Source organism: Cyprinodon tularosa, unplaced genomic scaffold, assembly GCF_016077235.1.
Source record: "Cyprinodon tularosa strain WSP-4 unplaced genomic scaffold, ASM1607723v1 ctg505, whole genome shotgun sequence".
Lineage (NCBI taxonomy): Eukaryota > Metazoa > Chordata > Actinopteri > Cyprinodontiformes > Cyprinodontidae > Cyprinodon > Cyprinodon tularosa.
In genome coordinates, this window is record NW_024039236.1 from 566,143 (window position 1) to 582,660 (window position 16,518).

General features: G+C 39.2%; 1 protein-coding gene across 4 annotated transcripts in view; it reads left to right on the forward strand.

Annotated features, from left to right (window-relative positions):
• LOC119795242 (attractin-like protein 1) overlaps window positions 1–16,518 on the forward strand; it is a 437,403-nt gene that overhangs the window by 126,083 nt on the left and 294,802 nt on the right. For all 4 annotated transcript variants that reach the window (XM_038303135.1, XM_038303136.1, XM_038303137.1 and 1 more), the window contains one exon: window positions 13,251–13,487. In XM_038303135.1, coding sequence (XP_038159063.1) covers window positions 13,251–13,487 — 237 coding nt within the window. The remainder of the gene's footprint in view (window positions 1–13,250; window positions 13,488–16,518) is intronic.

Sequence of the window (16,518 nt, forward strand, 5' to 3'; positions counted from 1 at the left end):
CTTCACAGCCATCCGTGCTCCATGAGGACAACTAGGGGAAAACGAAAACCTACAGTACACCTCCCCGATCTTAATACTACAACCTCTTAAAATGACTGTAATGGGCTTTACTGTCACTTTTAACTCTTGTCCATTACCTTCTGATTTGATTTCTGATGAGCATTAGCTCTCTCTAAATTTTAGTAAACAACAAACACAACCCGATCAAGATACAATTAATGTATCGGCGGCCTAAGTATAGGCAGCGACACAGTGTCGTCCCATCTAAATTCACATTGTCAATCTCAAGCTGATAAAAAAACGTCTCTGGGAATGTTAGCCTCCGTGTGTTTACTCTGTAGGTTCCAGTCCAGTAAGATTTAACCATGTCACCAACCCAGCATGCATTGTGCAGGGAAAAAAGGACGACCACTATAGGTGAAAAATACAATAAATCATATATAATTTTGAACTTTTCATACAGCAAATGACAGTTTTTATTAGTATGAATATTACAACATATTAAGGCTAACATGTTCTACTAGTTGTGAATCCCTTGAGAGCTTAAATTCCCCACTTAGGTCCAGAAGGAGTTAAACTGTATTTATCACCTTTAAATTTGTTTTGTTTTTTAAAACTGGCATATCCATTTCCGTTTTATGCAGTCAAAAAAAGGACCTAACATATTCAAAATAAACAACATTGTTGTTCAGCTGTTCAACAAGTTTTTGGATTTAAAAACCATCAAAATAGCTGTTCTATTATTATTCAGACATTTGTTAGTCAAACAGGCTTTCCAAAGTAAAATATTCTTATTCCTGAATTTGTAGACGGAGCTTCAAAGTCAAATGTTTTTTTGTTTTTTTCCTATGCTGATAGGTTCTTTTCTGTTTTTTTCTTTCCTGCCTGGAGTTGAGCTCAGAAAACTCTCCAGTCTGAACGCATGATTGTTTTCTCCTCTTTTGTTTTTCCTTCAATCCTCCGTCAAGTCCTTCTCTCTGTTCTTATTCATCTGCAGCTTAGTGGCAGAAGGTGTGTAGGAGGCTTTTGTTCTGCTATTTTTTTTTACCTTTTGTTGCTCAGAGTGCAGTACTTTGCATAAAACTATTGTTTTGTAACCTTCTACTTTAGCGTTAATCTTTATGGAATATTAATGTCTTATTTGTTAGATTTCCAAGTGGAAATGTTGTGTACCACATTTGAGTTAAGATTTTAAGAGAAAAATGAACGTGTCCGCTTTGATTGGCTGATGTTTGTGCATCGTTTCAAACGCTTTTCCTGGCTGGAGTCTACAAAACCCATTCCTTCGTGTCTTTGCATACCAAGCTAATTATTTTCAGATTGAAGAGTTCGGATGTTTTGGAAATTTCTCTGATTTGTTCCAGTCCCAGATGACAGCACTAATATTTCCACATGCACATAATTTCTACCTGGCTTTTTTACCTAAACCTTCCTCTCAGAGGCCGACTCTGGTTCTATGCCTGCAATGCTTCAGACATATTTCCAAGCAAATTGTGAAATTTTGTTTGGCTAATTGATTAAATTGTGTCCTCATATTGTTTAAGCTTTAATAAGTCTGCACCAATGAAGTAAATAAGTTTCAGTGTCATTTTACAAACTGTATCTGAACTGAAATAAAGAACAAAGCAATTCCATGTTGACTTGTAGGTGATACAGAAATTCATGAAGATCTGTGTGGAGTTCATCTTAAATCCAAACTGAACTAAAACCAGATCCATGCTAGTAACAGAGTATTCTGGGTTGGCTGTATCTTAGTATTTTATTTGATGTTGCAAATTCTTAGTTTTCTGCAGCAGATTCTAATGATCCTTGTATTACATGTTTTTTTTAAGAGTCATAAACTAATATTTTACACATACAATCTGTCTAAAAATTTATTTTACGTTCCTGATTAATACTTTTAGAGGAAAAAAATGCCCCTTTTTTTCTCACAAAGAGAATACACACGAATTTGAGTTGTGTGTAAGCATTCAGATGGATATGTAGCAACATTACGCCATAGTTTAAGCCTGCAGGTGAGTCTCTGATAGTCGGAATCTCCCCTTATGGTGGATAGAGACGGGAGTGATGATGGCAAGGCAGGCTAAATTTAGCACTAGTCCAGGGTTGACATCAATAGACGACCAAAGTTATGCTTTGTGGACTTTTCTGGTTTGAACAAAGAGCCCTCATGGAAAACAAAAAACAAATACAAGCTACTTAAGGTGGGGATACACTGTACGACTTTTTGCCCTTTTCGAGCTGATTTTACAGTCGTGCGAGAATTTTCTTAGATTGGGCCGAGCTTCATTGTGAATCCTGTGTCATGTAGTATACAGAGGGTAACGGTCGGCGAATAGCCTCTCATAACCACCTCCTGATCAGGAATCAGGAGGTGTTCGTGGAAAAATCCTGCTGTTGAAGCAGAGCTACGAGCCGATTTACCAGAAACTCCCGCACTGAGCATGTGCAAACAAGGACGTTCTTCTTCTTCCATTTCTCAGCGCCACATGTGGTTTTTGGACGTATAGTGTGAGCAGGTAGATTGCATCAGAGCGTTGGGCTGTTCAGTGTTAGAACATACATCATGAGCTGAAACCCTGCGGTTTCATGGTACAGTTTGAGCTGGAGCTGCATACAACGATTGGAAATATTGTCCAGTGAATGCCCGGCCTTACATTCTCCAGTTTTTCTGGCAGGTTTAATGGGCTTTTTGCACAACTCCTGAACTTAAGGCAGCTATTTTGTTTCCCGTCTTTCATTACTGGCTGAGCTGATTAATCCAGGTGAGTCTGGCCGTGGTTACTGAGGACTACTAGCCAATCAGAAATAAGGTGAGTGCCATTCACCTTACAACAGTTGTTCCAACTATATGAAACTATGGGAAGACTAGAGCACAGCTTGATACTGAGGTACAGTAGTAGCCATTCAAAATTTCCCTGGCTGGTCCATGGCTGATTCTTGGCTGGTCCATTCCTGGTCCATGGCTTGTCCATGGCGGATCCTTGGCTGATCCTTGGCTGGTCCCTGGCCGGTCCATGGCCGGTCCATTGCTGGTCCATGGCTGGAAGTTGGCTGCCATTCGGCTGGCGTTTGACCAGGAAGGGCCATTTTGAATGGCTGCTACTGTAGGTAGCTATGGTGAACTTTTGGGAAGTGGTGCCAAGGGCTCTAACAACTCAATGCATGTTTTAACACGTTGTGCCCTCAGAGGAAAAACAAAACTTTTTCCCTGGTATGAATCTGACGCCAGTCTTAAAGCAGCTGTCCAAGGCATTTAGCACATCTTGCATTTGTTAAGAACAATGGTCACAGCAGGCATCCCACTGCTTCCTTAGTTGGTCCCACCACAATCGCAGACCAATTGTGTGACTTTAAAAAAAAATTAAAATATCCACCTCTAAAATCAAAATTTATGACAAAACCTACAAGAAAAAAAACCATATGAGACCACTTTCTCCTAAAAATAAAGTAATAGAAACAACTTGTCTTAAATTAAAGGAGATAACGGTTTTGAGGAATCAAACTCCTGCTGTACAGGATGCACGGTCACTGATACAGGAGGAACTTAGGCTGACAGGTACTTTGTCTACTTAAAAATAGTATATGGTTAGACACTACATTACAGTAGCAAGATGCTGCATATAGGTCTGAAATAGAGATTGGGATCATTTTTGAACAAATGAGAGATTAGAAATAAGTCCAAAACACACAAAGGTAACTATCTAAGACATCTGGGTCACAGGAGTTTTAAGTATTTTGATAATTAGGGGTGCTGAATATATATGCTGCTTTTATATAAAAAACGGAGGAGAGGTCCCATAGTGGCATGGAACAGTGCAAACATGCCATGCTCTCCAACCATCCGGGTGTGCACACTTAGACACTACACCTGTTCAACACTCAGACTGTTACGCTAAATCCTTAAACATGACCCTTAACCCCAGAATGCTCCCTCAGTGCCACGCACTGCCCACTTCTGTGTGAGAGGATGAGTTAATGGGATACAAATTCCCAAAAAGAAAGATTCTGAATTTGGAATAAGAAAGAAAAAACGTTTGAAGTCATCTACATAAAACCATATCAACTATGATCCATTTTTCTGCATCTATTGTCTCAATATGCAAAAGAGAAAACTCAGTTTTAATAGGTACAAAATAACAACAAATTGTCTTTATCAGATGTATGAACAAATTATACAAAGAAAACAACAAGCTTGTAATATTTTCTTATCAGTCAGTGACAGATGGAAGACACATGAATAATAGAGTTTTTCACTGGGATGTAATAGCCTTCACAGAGACGACCTGTCACTTCTAGTGTTATTAATATAGCTAGGCTGAAGACTGATGCATCCTGGGATTTCCTTACCTTCAAGGGATGTGAACGTTAATATAGAGGATAACTCATTCTGGCTAAATCATGTTAAATTGGTCAGCATGATCAATCATCGCTTTATCAACTGAGACCAAACATGAGCGCTTTAACATTGAGATTTTTGCCTCCTCCTGGTCCTGTGCAGACACAATCACAGAAAGTTTATACAGTGTCTTGTGAAAATATTCAGTCCGACCTTTAACTGCATATTAGGCTTATATAAAATTGTAATTTTTTTTGTGAAGAATCAATTAGAGGGACCGGATCATGAAGTGGAACTAAATTTACTGGATATTTTTAACTTTTTTAACATATAAAAAAAAAGAAAAATGGGGGATCAAATTGATTCAGCCCCCTTGAGTTAATAGGTTGTAGCGCCACCTTCTGCTGCAATAACAGCAGCAGGTCTCTGGGGTTTGTCTCTATCAGTTTTGCCCATTATTTTACCAAACAGCTGGAGTGCAGTGAGGCTGGATAGAGAGAAATTGTGAATCTTTCCTCAGATTCTCAATTAAATTCACGTCTGGACTTTGAGTGGGCCGGTCTAACACCTGGATGTGTTTATTTGTGAACCATTCCATTGTAGATCCTGCTTTATGTTTTCAATAATTGTCTTGTAGGAAGATAAATCTCTGCCTCAGTCTCTGCTCTTTAGCAGACTCCAGCAGGTTTTCTTCTAGAATGATCCTGTATGTGGTTCCCTCCATCTTCCCATCAGTTTTAACCATCTTCCCGGCTGAAGAAATTCAGGCCCAAACCATGATGCTGCCGCCACCGTGTTTGACAGTGGGGACGGTGTGTTCATGGTGATGAGCTGTTTCACCAAACACCAAACATAACGTCTTACCAAAAAGTGGGATTTAGCTTCCATCAGACCAGAGCTCCTTCTTCCACATGCTTGCTGTAGCTCCCAGGTGGATGGTAATAAACTTTAAATGAGAGTTTTTATTGATGTCTTTACGAAATGTCTTTCTTCCATAAAGGCCAGATGTGTGACTGAATGTTGTCCCATGGACAGAGTCTCCATCCTCAGCTGTAGATCTCAGCAGTTCATCCAGAGGGATCAGGAGTCCCTTGGCTTCATCCCTGATCAGTCTTCTTCTTGTCTGAGCTGAACGTTTAGAGGGTCAGCTGGGTATTGGTAGATTCCCAGTGGCCGGATGCTCCTTCCAATTCAATATTATCGATTGCTCGGTGCTACTTGGGATTTTTAAAGAAAGGTAAATCTTTCTCTATCCAAATCCAGCTTTAAACTTCTCCTCCACAGTATCTGGGACCTGCCTGCTGTGTTCCTTGTTCTTCATGAAGCTCTCTGCTCTTTAAACAGACCTCTGAGACGATCACAGAGCAGGAGCATTTAAGGACACTTGATTCCACACAGGTAGATTCTATTGATCGTCATCATGTTAATCCCTTTATTGTTCCACAAAGGGGAAATTTGTTCTCTACATTTTGACCCATCCCCTTAGGGAGTTTGAAGCCTGGGATGTGGCAAAAGATCAAAAAGCTCAAGGTGGCTGAATACTTTTGCAAGGGACTATAGCTACTTACTGATAAATCTTTGTGCTGTTTTTTGGAAGAACTGCTGGGAATTCAAACTAACCCATGTACTGCAAATGTTGCAGAAATATATCTGCCACTACAGCTACAGCCATCATCTTCACTTATAACGGGGTAACTAATTAAAAATCAGCGGGGTCAGAAAAAAGAAGATAATCAACCAGTAAAGGTCTGGAGACATTTTTAATTATAATCTGTTACTTTAAACAGAATTTAACACTGAAATAAAATAAGGTTTTTATGCATCCATGTTATACATTGAATTTATAAATATAAAAACTATAAATACATTTTTTTTTGTATGTAGGGACTCACATGGTATGGCCAGTATATACAGTGCGTACATATTTTACAGCTTTTTTTTTCAATAGCAGGATTATTATACAGGGTTATTGCACAGGGTGTTCACGTGGGTATTTATATAGATGGATATTGATATATATTTATAGTTAGTCAAAATAAAGTATTGTGTCTGTAAAGTACATGAAGATACCATGTGTTGTGAAATGTGAATAACCTTAATTGAATAAGATTTTTGCTTGTTAGATCAGGTAAATCAGTTCTGGCTTTTTGCTCATATAACCCTTACCACATAGATTACCACTACATAACTGAGTAAGGTAGTAGCGTGGTATGAAAGGGCTAAAGACTTCAAGTTCCTTTCATCACTTCCACTTAAACCACATGTAGGATTTTTTTTTTAGCATTTTATCTACAACATTGAATGCTTTAACAGCAACTCATGCTTTCTTCAGTAAGTTGCAACATTTATATGTATTTGTTCTGCCTAGTTTCCTTTCAAATGTCAACAGGCCACTTAAACCAGGATATTAGTCATCACAAATCAGCACATGTATTAAATATTTCCATGAAGGTAAATATTTATTTTAACAGCAAAAAGACTTAATTCACTTCTTAGAAATAGAATTCCTTAACACAGTCGGCTCCATCCCCATAGTAATGATAACGTCAGATCTCATTGACATCTGTTGAAACCATATATCTGGCTGTATCAACTTATTGCTCAAGCAGCGCTTGATAGTAAATGTTGTTGAACGCAGCGCCTTATAGTTCTGTAAGCCTCTATGCATTTTACATCAGCTGTCAAGGCCATACATTGTTTTTGCCTTATCTCATCTCCTCATGACAGAAATGTGTACTCTTGCACAAACTCTCTCTCTTTAACACAAACCCACACAAACTATAAAGCAGAAATACACAGCATTCTGGAAAGATGGTCCAAGACAGAATAGAGTTTAGGTACAAAACCAGCATGGTACCGAGTGACATAAGCAACTGGTCTTACTTAGAGGAGAACTATTACCAAATGTGAGAAACACCAATACATTATTAATGTTTGAGCAGTGCTGTTTCACATTAAGGTGTTAAACAGCACCTTTCTCTTTCAGAATCATTTCTGAATCTCAGACAGGTATTGAACAGGTCATTTGTTAGATAAAAAAAATAGAGTTTCAGGAAAACTGTCTGAATCTAGTCTGCATTTCATTCATTTTAATTTAGGAATACAAAAAAGCAGCCTTTTTTTTACTGTTGAAAAACTACAGAAGCTAGTTGATGCTGTGGAACAAACAGTGCTTTGGAGGTCAGTAGCCCCTGTTACAGTAGTAGCCATTCAAAAGTTCCCCACTTACCTTGATGGGCCCTTGGCTGGTCCTTGGCTGGCCCTTAGCTGGCCCCTGGCTGGTCCTTGGCTGTTCCTTGGCTGTTCCTTGGCTGATCCTTGGCTGTTCCTTGGTTGATTCCTGGCTGGTTCTTGGCTGGAGGGGATTTTGCTGAGAGCTGCAGGGAAGTGGGCTGCCATTCGGCTGGTGTTTGCCTGGAAAGGGCCATTTTGAATGGCTGCTTCTGTATATCCCCTGTACTGGGGCCAATGGGTGCAAACTGTTAAGACCAAATAAAACCATAATATTAGGGCAATAGAAGCAATGATCAATACGTCCTTATAAAAATGTAATCTCAGCACACATATGCAATCAATTGACAACAATTTCTCATCAAAATATAAGAATTAATTTACAGAAATAATTCAACTTTAAACTCAAATGATATAACTTCTGTGTTTTAAGTTGTTGCAGAAGATTTGTGGTTCTGTTGTCCATGAATAGGGTCTCTGGCAGCTTAGCAGAAGAATGTTTAGAATAAAGATTGTTCTCATACCTTTTATTATTACCAAAATATGGAGCATTTTCCCAGTTCGCATGCTGAGTTGGAGAAAATTAGTTTTTGGGATTTAATTTTTGTCCTTCTGGTAGACTCCTATGAATGTTGGAAAAACAGCTCATAGTTATAGTCACCATCTCCCTGGGGAACCAGGACATTTCTCTGTAATTCAGGCCATCTTTTTATTGCAGAGATCTTCTTGTGATTTACCTTCCTTGATTGTTTTTGGCCTTGTGTCCAAACACACCAGGGGGGATTTTTTGGTGGGTTAATTCTAGCCATTCTGATTACTGGCTAAGCTACTGAGCTAACTGACACTGTTTCAGAAAACAGTCAATTTTAGTAACGATTTGTTGAAGTCCTCTGTGTTGCTCATTAGCTGGTGTCAAACTGTCCTTTCTTCAGTTTTCATTAAAAAAAAAATCATAGAAAATATTTGTAGAAAACAATAATTGAGGTATAAAAAAGCTCTCACTCTCCAAATTTTTGTCCAATATAATAGCCTAATAGCATATTCTAAGGTATCCTGATGTAACTTAAAATGTCACCTTTCCTTCATTATCAGCTCTTTTTCCCTGAAATCCCAGAGATTTTAAGGCCAATGATTAGTTTCCCCAGGTTAAAAGATTCACAGAGAGAATATTTTAATCCTGTTTTCATTGCTCTTAAAGGCTGCAGAATATTTATGTTAATCAACCAGATGATGTATGGAGGCATTACAAAGGTATTTACAGTTGGATCCTTGAGAGCACAGTAGCTGTTTGAAGGACAATATTTTACCTCAGAAAAGACTTCAGGGCTATTTTCATTGAGGTTTAAACCATATATTTCGTTGACCCCACATGTAAAGCAGGAGCAAATACATTGTCACCCCAGAATGAGCCTGGAGACAATTTTATGTTATATTTTAAGGTCCAGCTAAATCCTCCGGTGCTGTTGACTATTAAAGAAATCCTTGTAAAACCTGTAAGGATATATCGTGTTGATTTTACTTTCTGCTCTTCATCTAAACAGTTGACAGGACTTTATGAGGCAATGACCTCTATAAAAGCCCTCCATGGGGGACATAGAAGAAGCTATTTCACTTTAAAATTGATCACAAAGGTTTCATTTTACATGTGAGATAACTTTCAATTGAATTTGCATTTTCTGACTGTGCTAACTGATCCTATTTGTTTTTGGTCTCTATTGGCTAAACATTTGTTTTCATCTTGGTTTTTTGACTGGTTTATTAAAATTATGAATTGAATTGCAGTGAAAACTAGCAGGCAACACTTTAAAATAGGGTTCAGGAGACCAATAAGTTTAACTTAATAACTTAAGTGTTTTTTTGCAATGCAGGTAAGTTAGAAATAAGTAAACCTTAAGGGTCAGCTAATACAAAAAATAAAAAATAATAATAGCTAGAAAAAGCTGTTTCGGAGAACCAGCAAATTGGGAATGCTTTTTTCTGCTGAATTAAAAAAGAAAAACTAGCTAGAGAAACTGAATAAAGGAAATGAAAACAGAAATTAGGTGAAGAACATTTGAAAATGTGATAGGAAGTAATCAGAAACTTAAAAATGCAGAAAAAGTTGAATTAACTGAAGATTTTGTAGGGTAGAATCATTTGGCAGAATAATGGCAGAAACAGACTCGTCTTAAAAGCAGAACATTTCGTGAAATTTGATTAACTAAAAGAAAAAGCCCAAAAATATTTGTTTACCTTGAAGTTGACAGAAATTTAAAATTATAAATATTCTTTAAAAGACAAAGTCCTTTGTAGAAAGAAAGAGCTAAATTTGCAAAATGCAGAGGATGTGAAAACTGCTGTGTTGAACTATGATTAATACATCCAAAACTGTAAAAGATACAGAAACATTTTTCAGATCACAAGAATCAGCTATTCATGTTGTCCATGAACAACAGTGCCAAGTTTCATGTTTCCTCAAAAGAGGACGTGGCCATGGTGAAGATATAAAAAGGTGAATTTTGAACGATTTTGGTTTGAAAATTTACTGTTTTGAAGCCCCTGAATGACGTAGAGGCACAGTCAAACCATAAATGGTATCTAAAGCATAACCATGAAAATCAGCAGGCTTTAAGGAACGATTATACCAACCTTTCTACAAAAAATTATGTTGCCATGGTAATGCTGTAAAGGGGGTCATTTTGAAAGATTTCAGTTGGAAAATTTGACTAATATGATGAACCCAGTTTGGCTGTATGGCCAAACCAAACATGACATCAAAAAAAAATGGGACACTCTGCATTACCATAAATTATAATGCAGTGTGATCGTGACCCTAGTTGGTAGAAAGGTGTGTTACTGTGCCTGTACTGGGTTTCAGACTCTATGGCTGTGTCCAAACATCTGCCCTAATCACTATATAGTGCAGTATTTAGTGGTTTACGCCATTTTAGATAAGAGCTTGAAGTTTTAGTGGATGTAGTGGGCTCAAAATTTCCCACAATGCACCTTGATAAAGAGTGATCATCCATGGTCACTAGACGAGCAGATATTTTTTTATATTATTCTTTTGTTCTCTGCCCCCCTGAAAAACAAAAACTGGCCCCATCCTCTGGTAAAGCTCTTCCAGGACCACCGCTGTCTCCATCAAAAAGGAAAGAAGAGCAAAACTTTGTCTTGGTGCTCGAAGCTAAAAATAAAGGCGCTAAAATTGAAAGGCCAAAGCAAACACGGCAGCCAACCAGAAACACAATAGCTCCAACAGTTATTTTACAGACAGATTCCACTATTATAAGAAATTATATAATATGTGCACAAGATGAGGAGGAAAAAGCCTTTGCCTTTTAAACTATTTAAAAAACAAGCATTAAAAAACTTTTAAGAACCATTTAAAATTCTACTAGGGCTGTATCGTAATGAGTCCAGATGTGTAATCATGCCAGTTATGCGATACTAAAGGACCGGATGCTAGCATAATTTCCCTGTATCAGACAGTTGGACTATTTATTAGCTGTCAAACCAATTGATTCAGTGTGTATAAAAAGTAGAGGGTATTACTTTGGTTTAATTACCCTTAAAATAGTTATAGAATGTTAAATAATTCCCTAAACAGTCAATACACTCTATGTGTAGTAACATATTTCCTTTCATGTTGACGGAAACCCGGCTTTGTGTGGATTAGGTTTATCCTGTTGAAACTTCCTTTGTTGTCTTTGAAGTATTGACAGTGGTGAAAAGCTGAGGGAAGGGAAATAAGTAAGAAGTTACATTAGAGGGAAGAACACAGTAGGGGAGGCAATCAAAGGAATTGTTTCTTCCTCTGTAATTTCATTTATGCCTAAAGGAATTTAGAGCTATACTAGAAATGTAATCAAAACTAAAGAAATTGATGCAAAATGATATGATGCTTGGAGAAGAGTCTGTGAATAACTGCAAACTGGCTGAGTTAGGGGAAATTACGAAAACTATAAAAATGTAGGTGGGAAATTAAGATGGAAAAAAACTGCACAAGTTTGGTTATTCTGGGGAAAAAATGAATCAGCATTGCTGTTTTTTGCTGTTTGTTGAATAATGCAACTGCAGAAAACACACAAACAGAGGACGGGGTCTGCATTTCACGCTGGGACAAACACAACAAGAGACTTGTTAGGCTAGAACATCAGCGGCTTTGGAGACGGCTGCTGCGGAAAGCGGGAAGAACTTCTCGTGAAAATGCAAATTTTACTCAATGCTGCATTTGAATAATCTTAGCGGCCTGTGAGAGACAACTATGGATACGTTCCGTCAGTTCTGTCTGTTGTTCACGCCAATAACACCTCACAAAGTCTTCCATTCCTCTTTGTGTTTGTACGAGTGCGTGATCCCACCCCGTCTTTGTAGAGCCAAACTTCTGACAAGAGGAGGACGAGTTGATGCTCTGAGTGAGAGCAAAGTGAAGCTGACAAAAACAAGCTGTAAAGTTAAGTTAGGAGAGCCGTATCCCAGTAAAACACACACGCAGAAACACGCACACACACTTGATTTCTTAGGCGTGTGACCTTTCACCCATTTTCTACCACAGCAGATCTTGGTATGGAGATTTTTTGTTTTCTTAAAGGACTTCTGAGTGCCATGCCATAAAAACAGTGTGTCATATCTAATTTTCACCTCTGAAGTCCTTTTTGAATGTCAAATCCATTTCATGAATACAAATGCCTCTCCAAATGTTGGAGGGTGGGGAAATGGAAAGTCCATCACAGCGCAAATGCTGAGGCTGAAAGGTAATGAAGAAAATAACAAAACTTTTAACAAGAGGGCAACATTTCATATCTGGTTATTTTAGTTTTTGACTACAGCTGGAAGTTCATTTCAATTCACTCCAATTCACAACACAGGTAATCTCAGGTCACTTTCCAGTTCACCAGATCATCCAGTCAGATTGATTTAAAGTTTTCTGATTGCATCGACTCCTTGACTCTTCAGCAATCCCTCACACTAAGCATGCTTGTAGCGACAGTGGAGAGGAAAAACTCCCTTTTTACAGGAAGAAACCTCCAGCAGAACCAGGCTCAGTGTGAGCGGCCATCTGCTGAAACTGACTGGGGTACAAGGAGAGGATGGAGAGAGGGCATCCAGGTAGTCTCAGTCAGAGACTGAAAATTGTCCAGATATTCTAAAATGTTTGCCATACTATCATTTCATAAATATATAGCTCACTCTGTTCACAAAGGCTTCCCAATAAAGGTAACTATGCTTAACTTTTAAGCCAATTATTTGCTTAAATTAACATATATTACAAACTTTTCAGTAAATGGACAGCACTAAGGACCTATCCAAGCTCATTAAAAAAATCCTCTCTGCAACTTCAAAAGGCCAGATCCTTCACTGAATAAGTCATGTGACCCAACCAAATGACACATAACAGGACGTTTCTATTGTTTTCAAAAACATTGGAACAAAATTCCCTCCATTATATGCTCTAATAAGTGGACTTAATTCTCTATAATGATTCTTATGCTTGTTTTAGGTGTGATTATTTCTACAGGCTGCATTCTTTGGTTCCCTTCTAGGCCACATTTACTTCTAACTCCTTTCTTAACATTTTTGAAACACATCAGGCATAGCTGTACTGGTTCTGAGCCATTTTCATCTGCAATAAAATAACATGTACAGGTTTTATCATTCTTTTGAATATGTCTTTTCTCTGTTTGTGCACACTCACCAGCACGGAACTGCTCTGGCCTCAGAACCTGCTCCGAGTGTCTGGGGAGGGTTGAGTGCGGCTGGTGCGGCGATCCCAGCAACACCGGTAGAGGGGTGTGCATGGAAGGTTCCTACCGGGGCCCCCTGAAGCCCACAAACTCAAGGTTTGGGTCCAAAGTGCGCGACCGGGACATGGTGGTGGATCAGAATCTCTGCTCATCTGACAGAGGCTACAACTGGGCCTTTATCGAATGCCCTGGTGAGTGGATGTTTTCACCACACTGCACAGGGCTGCATCTATAAACACGCTTTCTTTCTTCTTTTGACATCAATGAGGTGCTGAGGTTCGTCACATTAAAGCTTCAGTTTTAAATCCTTGGATGTTGATGTGATCGACCAGCACAAAAAATGGACAGACAGTAATTAGTGATGGAGGGAAAGGATTCATGGTTTTTAAGGTTTTGTAAAAGTAAAATCTCCACTTGCACCCATTACCCGGTGAGCACAGTTTGGATCCAAGTTTGGTTTTAATTACAGCTGCAAGTCTTAATGAGGCAGCTTTACATCCAGAAACAATGTCACTCAGATTGGATAGTGTGGTAAATTACAAGAGACTTCTTATTCCACAGGAAGGTGGTTTATTTTTATAACATGAACAGCATACAGCTTCACACGGACTTTTCTTTTCTACTCTCTTTCTACTGCCCGCACTCTTCTTCTACGGTCCATAACAATACCAACAAGTAACAGCGCTTCCTAGTGGGCATGTATGTATTACACTTAAACTCCACAGTTACTACACCCCTCCCCTCTTAAGCATTAACAACCAAACTTTAACTGTTCCACTAACAAGCTTATCTTTCATTTAGCTAACTGGAAATCTTTAAGGTAACTAGGCAACCTTATTTGCCTTTTCGATTGTCTCTTAACTGGAGTTACACTCTTTTCAGTTCCTTGTTCAGTCTCTGGGTTTTTCACAGCTTCCACAGCCATTGGCTCCTCCAACTTCTCTCCCCCGAGAACGACCTCCTCAGCTTCCAGCCATTCTTCATTTTTTTCTTCAGACCCACTAGAATTAACAGGGTCAACCGGTTTGTTGCTGTTGCATTTTTCTGGTTTCGGGTAGTGAGTGTGAATCTGATCCACATGTCTCCTCACTATCCTCCCATCCCCAAGCATCACTTTGTAGGACACCGGTCCAGTCACCGACTCAATGATTCCTACTGCAAAAACAATCCAGAAATAAGTAAAAAATGGCTTAAATTAAGTATATTTAGCCTTAATTTGAGCAGGTAAATAAGATGATTTGCCAATGGAATGAGTATTTTCACTCTTAAAATAAGATAGTTAGATAATATTTACTTGAAATAAGACGATAAAATAGTTTTTTCTTATTTTAAAAGGAAATTGTCTTGTTCCATTGGCAAAGTGTCTTACTTACCTCCTCAAATCAAGGAAAAACACACTTATTTTAAGAAAAAATAACTTATTGAGATTTATATTTTTTGCAGTGCACTTTGGGCCTAAACTGAAGTTCTGGGTCAACACTGAGTCTCCTGTTTTGAACCAACGTCCCTTCGCTTTTTTATTGTGATCTTTCATCTGTCTTTCTTGGTTTCCTCTCACTCTTTTGCTCAGATCTGGGTGAATGGAATCTAATGTACAACGTAGTTTCCTCCCAAGAAGTAACTCTGCTGGAGATAAACCAGTTGTAGTGTGAGGAGTAACCCTGTAGCTAAATAACACTCTGGCTACTTTGGTTGTCAGGGTGCCCTCTGGACATTTCTTCATCATTCTCTTGAATGTTTGTACACCTCTCTCTGCTAACCCATTACTCGCTGCATGATAAGGAGCAGAGGTTACATGGCGAATGCCATTTTTGTTCAGGAAGTCCTTGAATTCCATGCTTGTGAAACAAGTGCCATTATCCGATACCAACAACTCAGGCAAACCATGGTTACTAAAACTGGTTCGCAGGCACTCAATTGTAGTGGCTGAAGTAGCGGAGCTTACTGGATACACATCCATCCACTTTGAATAGGCGTCAACCAGCACAAAAAACATTTTCTCCATAAACGGTCCTGCATAATCCACATGTATGCGGCTCCAAGGCCTATCAGGCCAATCCCATGGATGCAATGGAGCGGGTGCAGGAATGTTGCGGTGCTCTTGGCATGTGGTACAGCTCTTTACAGTGTCCTCCACATTTTTGTCCAACCCGGGCCACCATACATAGCTCCTAGCCAATGCCTTCATTCTGGACACTCCTGGGTGGCACTGATAAAGCTGCCTCATAACCTGTTCTTGACCTGGTTTCGGCACAATCACCCTCGAGCCCCACAACACACACTCGTTCTGTATACTGAGTTCATGCTTCCTTACTTCGTAGGGGGCAAACTCCTCCCCTTCCAGCTTTGATGTCCATCCATTTCGCACCATCTCCCGCACCCTCGAGAGCACCGGGTCTCTGTCCGTCCATTCTTTTACTTGATCAGATGTCACCAATGTTATGTCAGCGCTCTCCAGCATGAGTACTGTCTCTTCCCGTCTCTCTACTTCTGCTTTCCCGGGCAAAGGAAGGCGGCTTAGGGCATCAGCATTACAGTGATTTTTTCCTTCCTTATACACTATTGTGTATTCATAGGCTCTCAATGTTACTGCCCACCTTTGGATTCTAGGGGAGGCCATCTGTGGTACGGCTCGCATCTCACTGAACAGAGACAACAAAGGTTTGTGATCTGTTACTATAGTGAATTTACGTCCATAAATATACTTATGGAACCGTTTTATTCCAAACATCACAGCTAGTCCCTCCTTATCCAGTTGTGAATAGTTTTTTTTCCGCTGTGTTCAATGTTCGTGAGGTGAATCCTATGGGCCTCTCAGTTCCATCTGGCATGTGATGTGACAGCACCGCACCTACTCCATAAGGTGAGGCATCACATGACAGCACAATGTCTTTCTCTGGGTCGTAATGCACTAGTACTTGTGCAGACTGCATCATTTCCTTTGATTTTTCAAAAGCAACTTGCTGTGCTTCTCCCCACTGCCACCTCTTGTCTTTTTGAAGCAGTTTATGCACTGGAGCAAGAATTGTTGACAGATTGGGCAGGAACTTGTTGTAGTAGTTTAACAGTCCTAAATATGCCTTCAACTCTGTCACATTCGAAGGTGTAGGTGCCTCTTGGATTGCTTGCACCTTCTCATGAACTGGGTGCAATCCGGTTGCATCCACTTTATGACCCAGGAACATCACCTCCTCATTCATAAACAAACATTTTTCTCTTTTG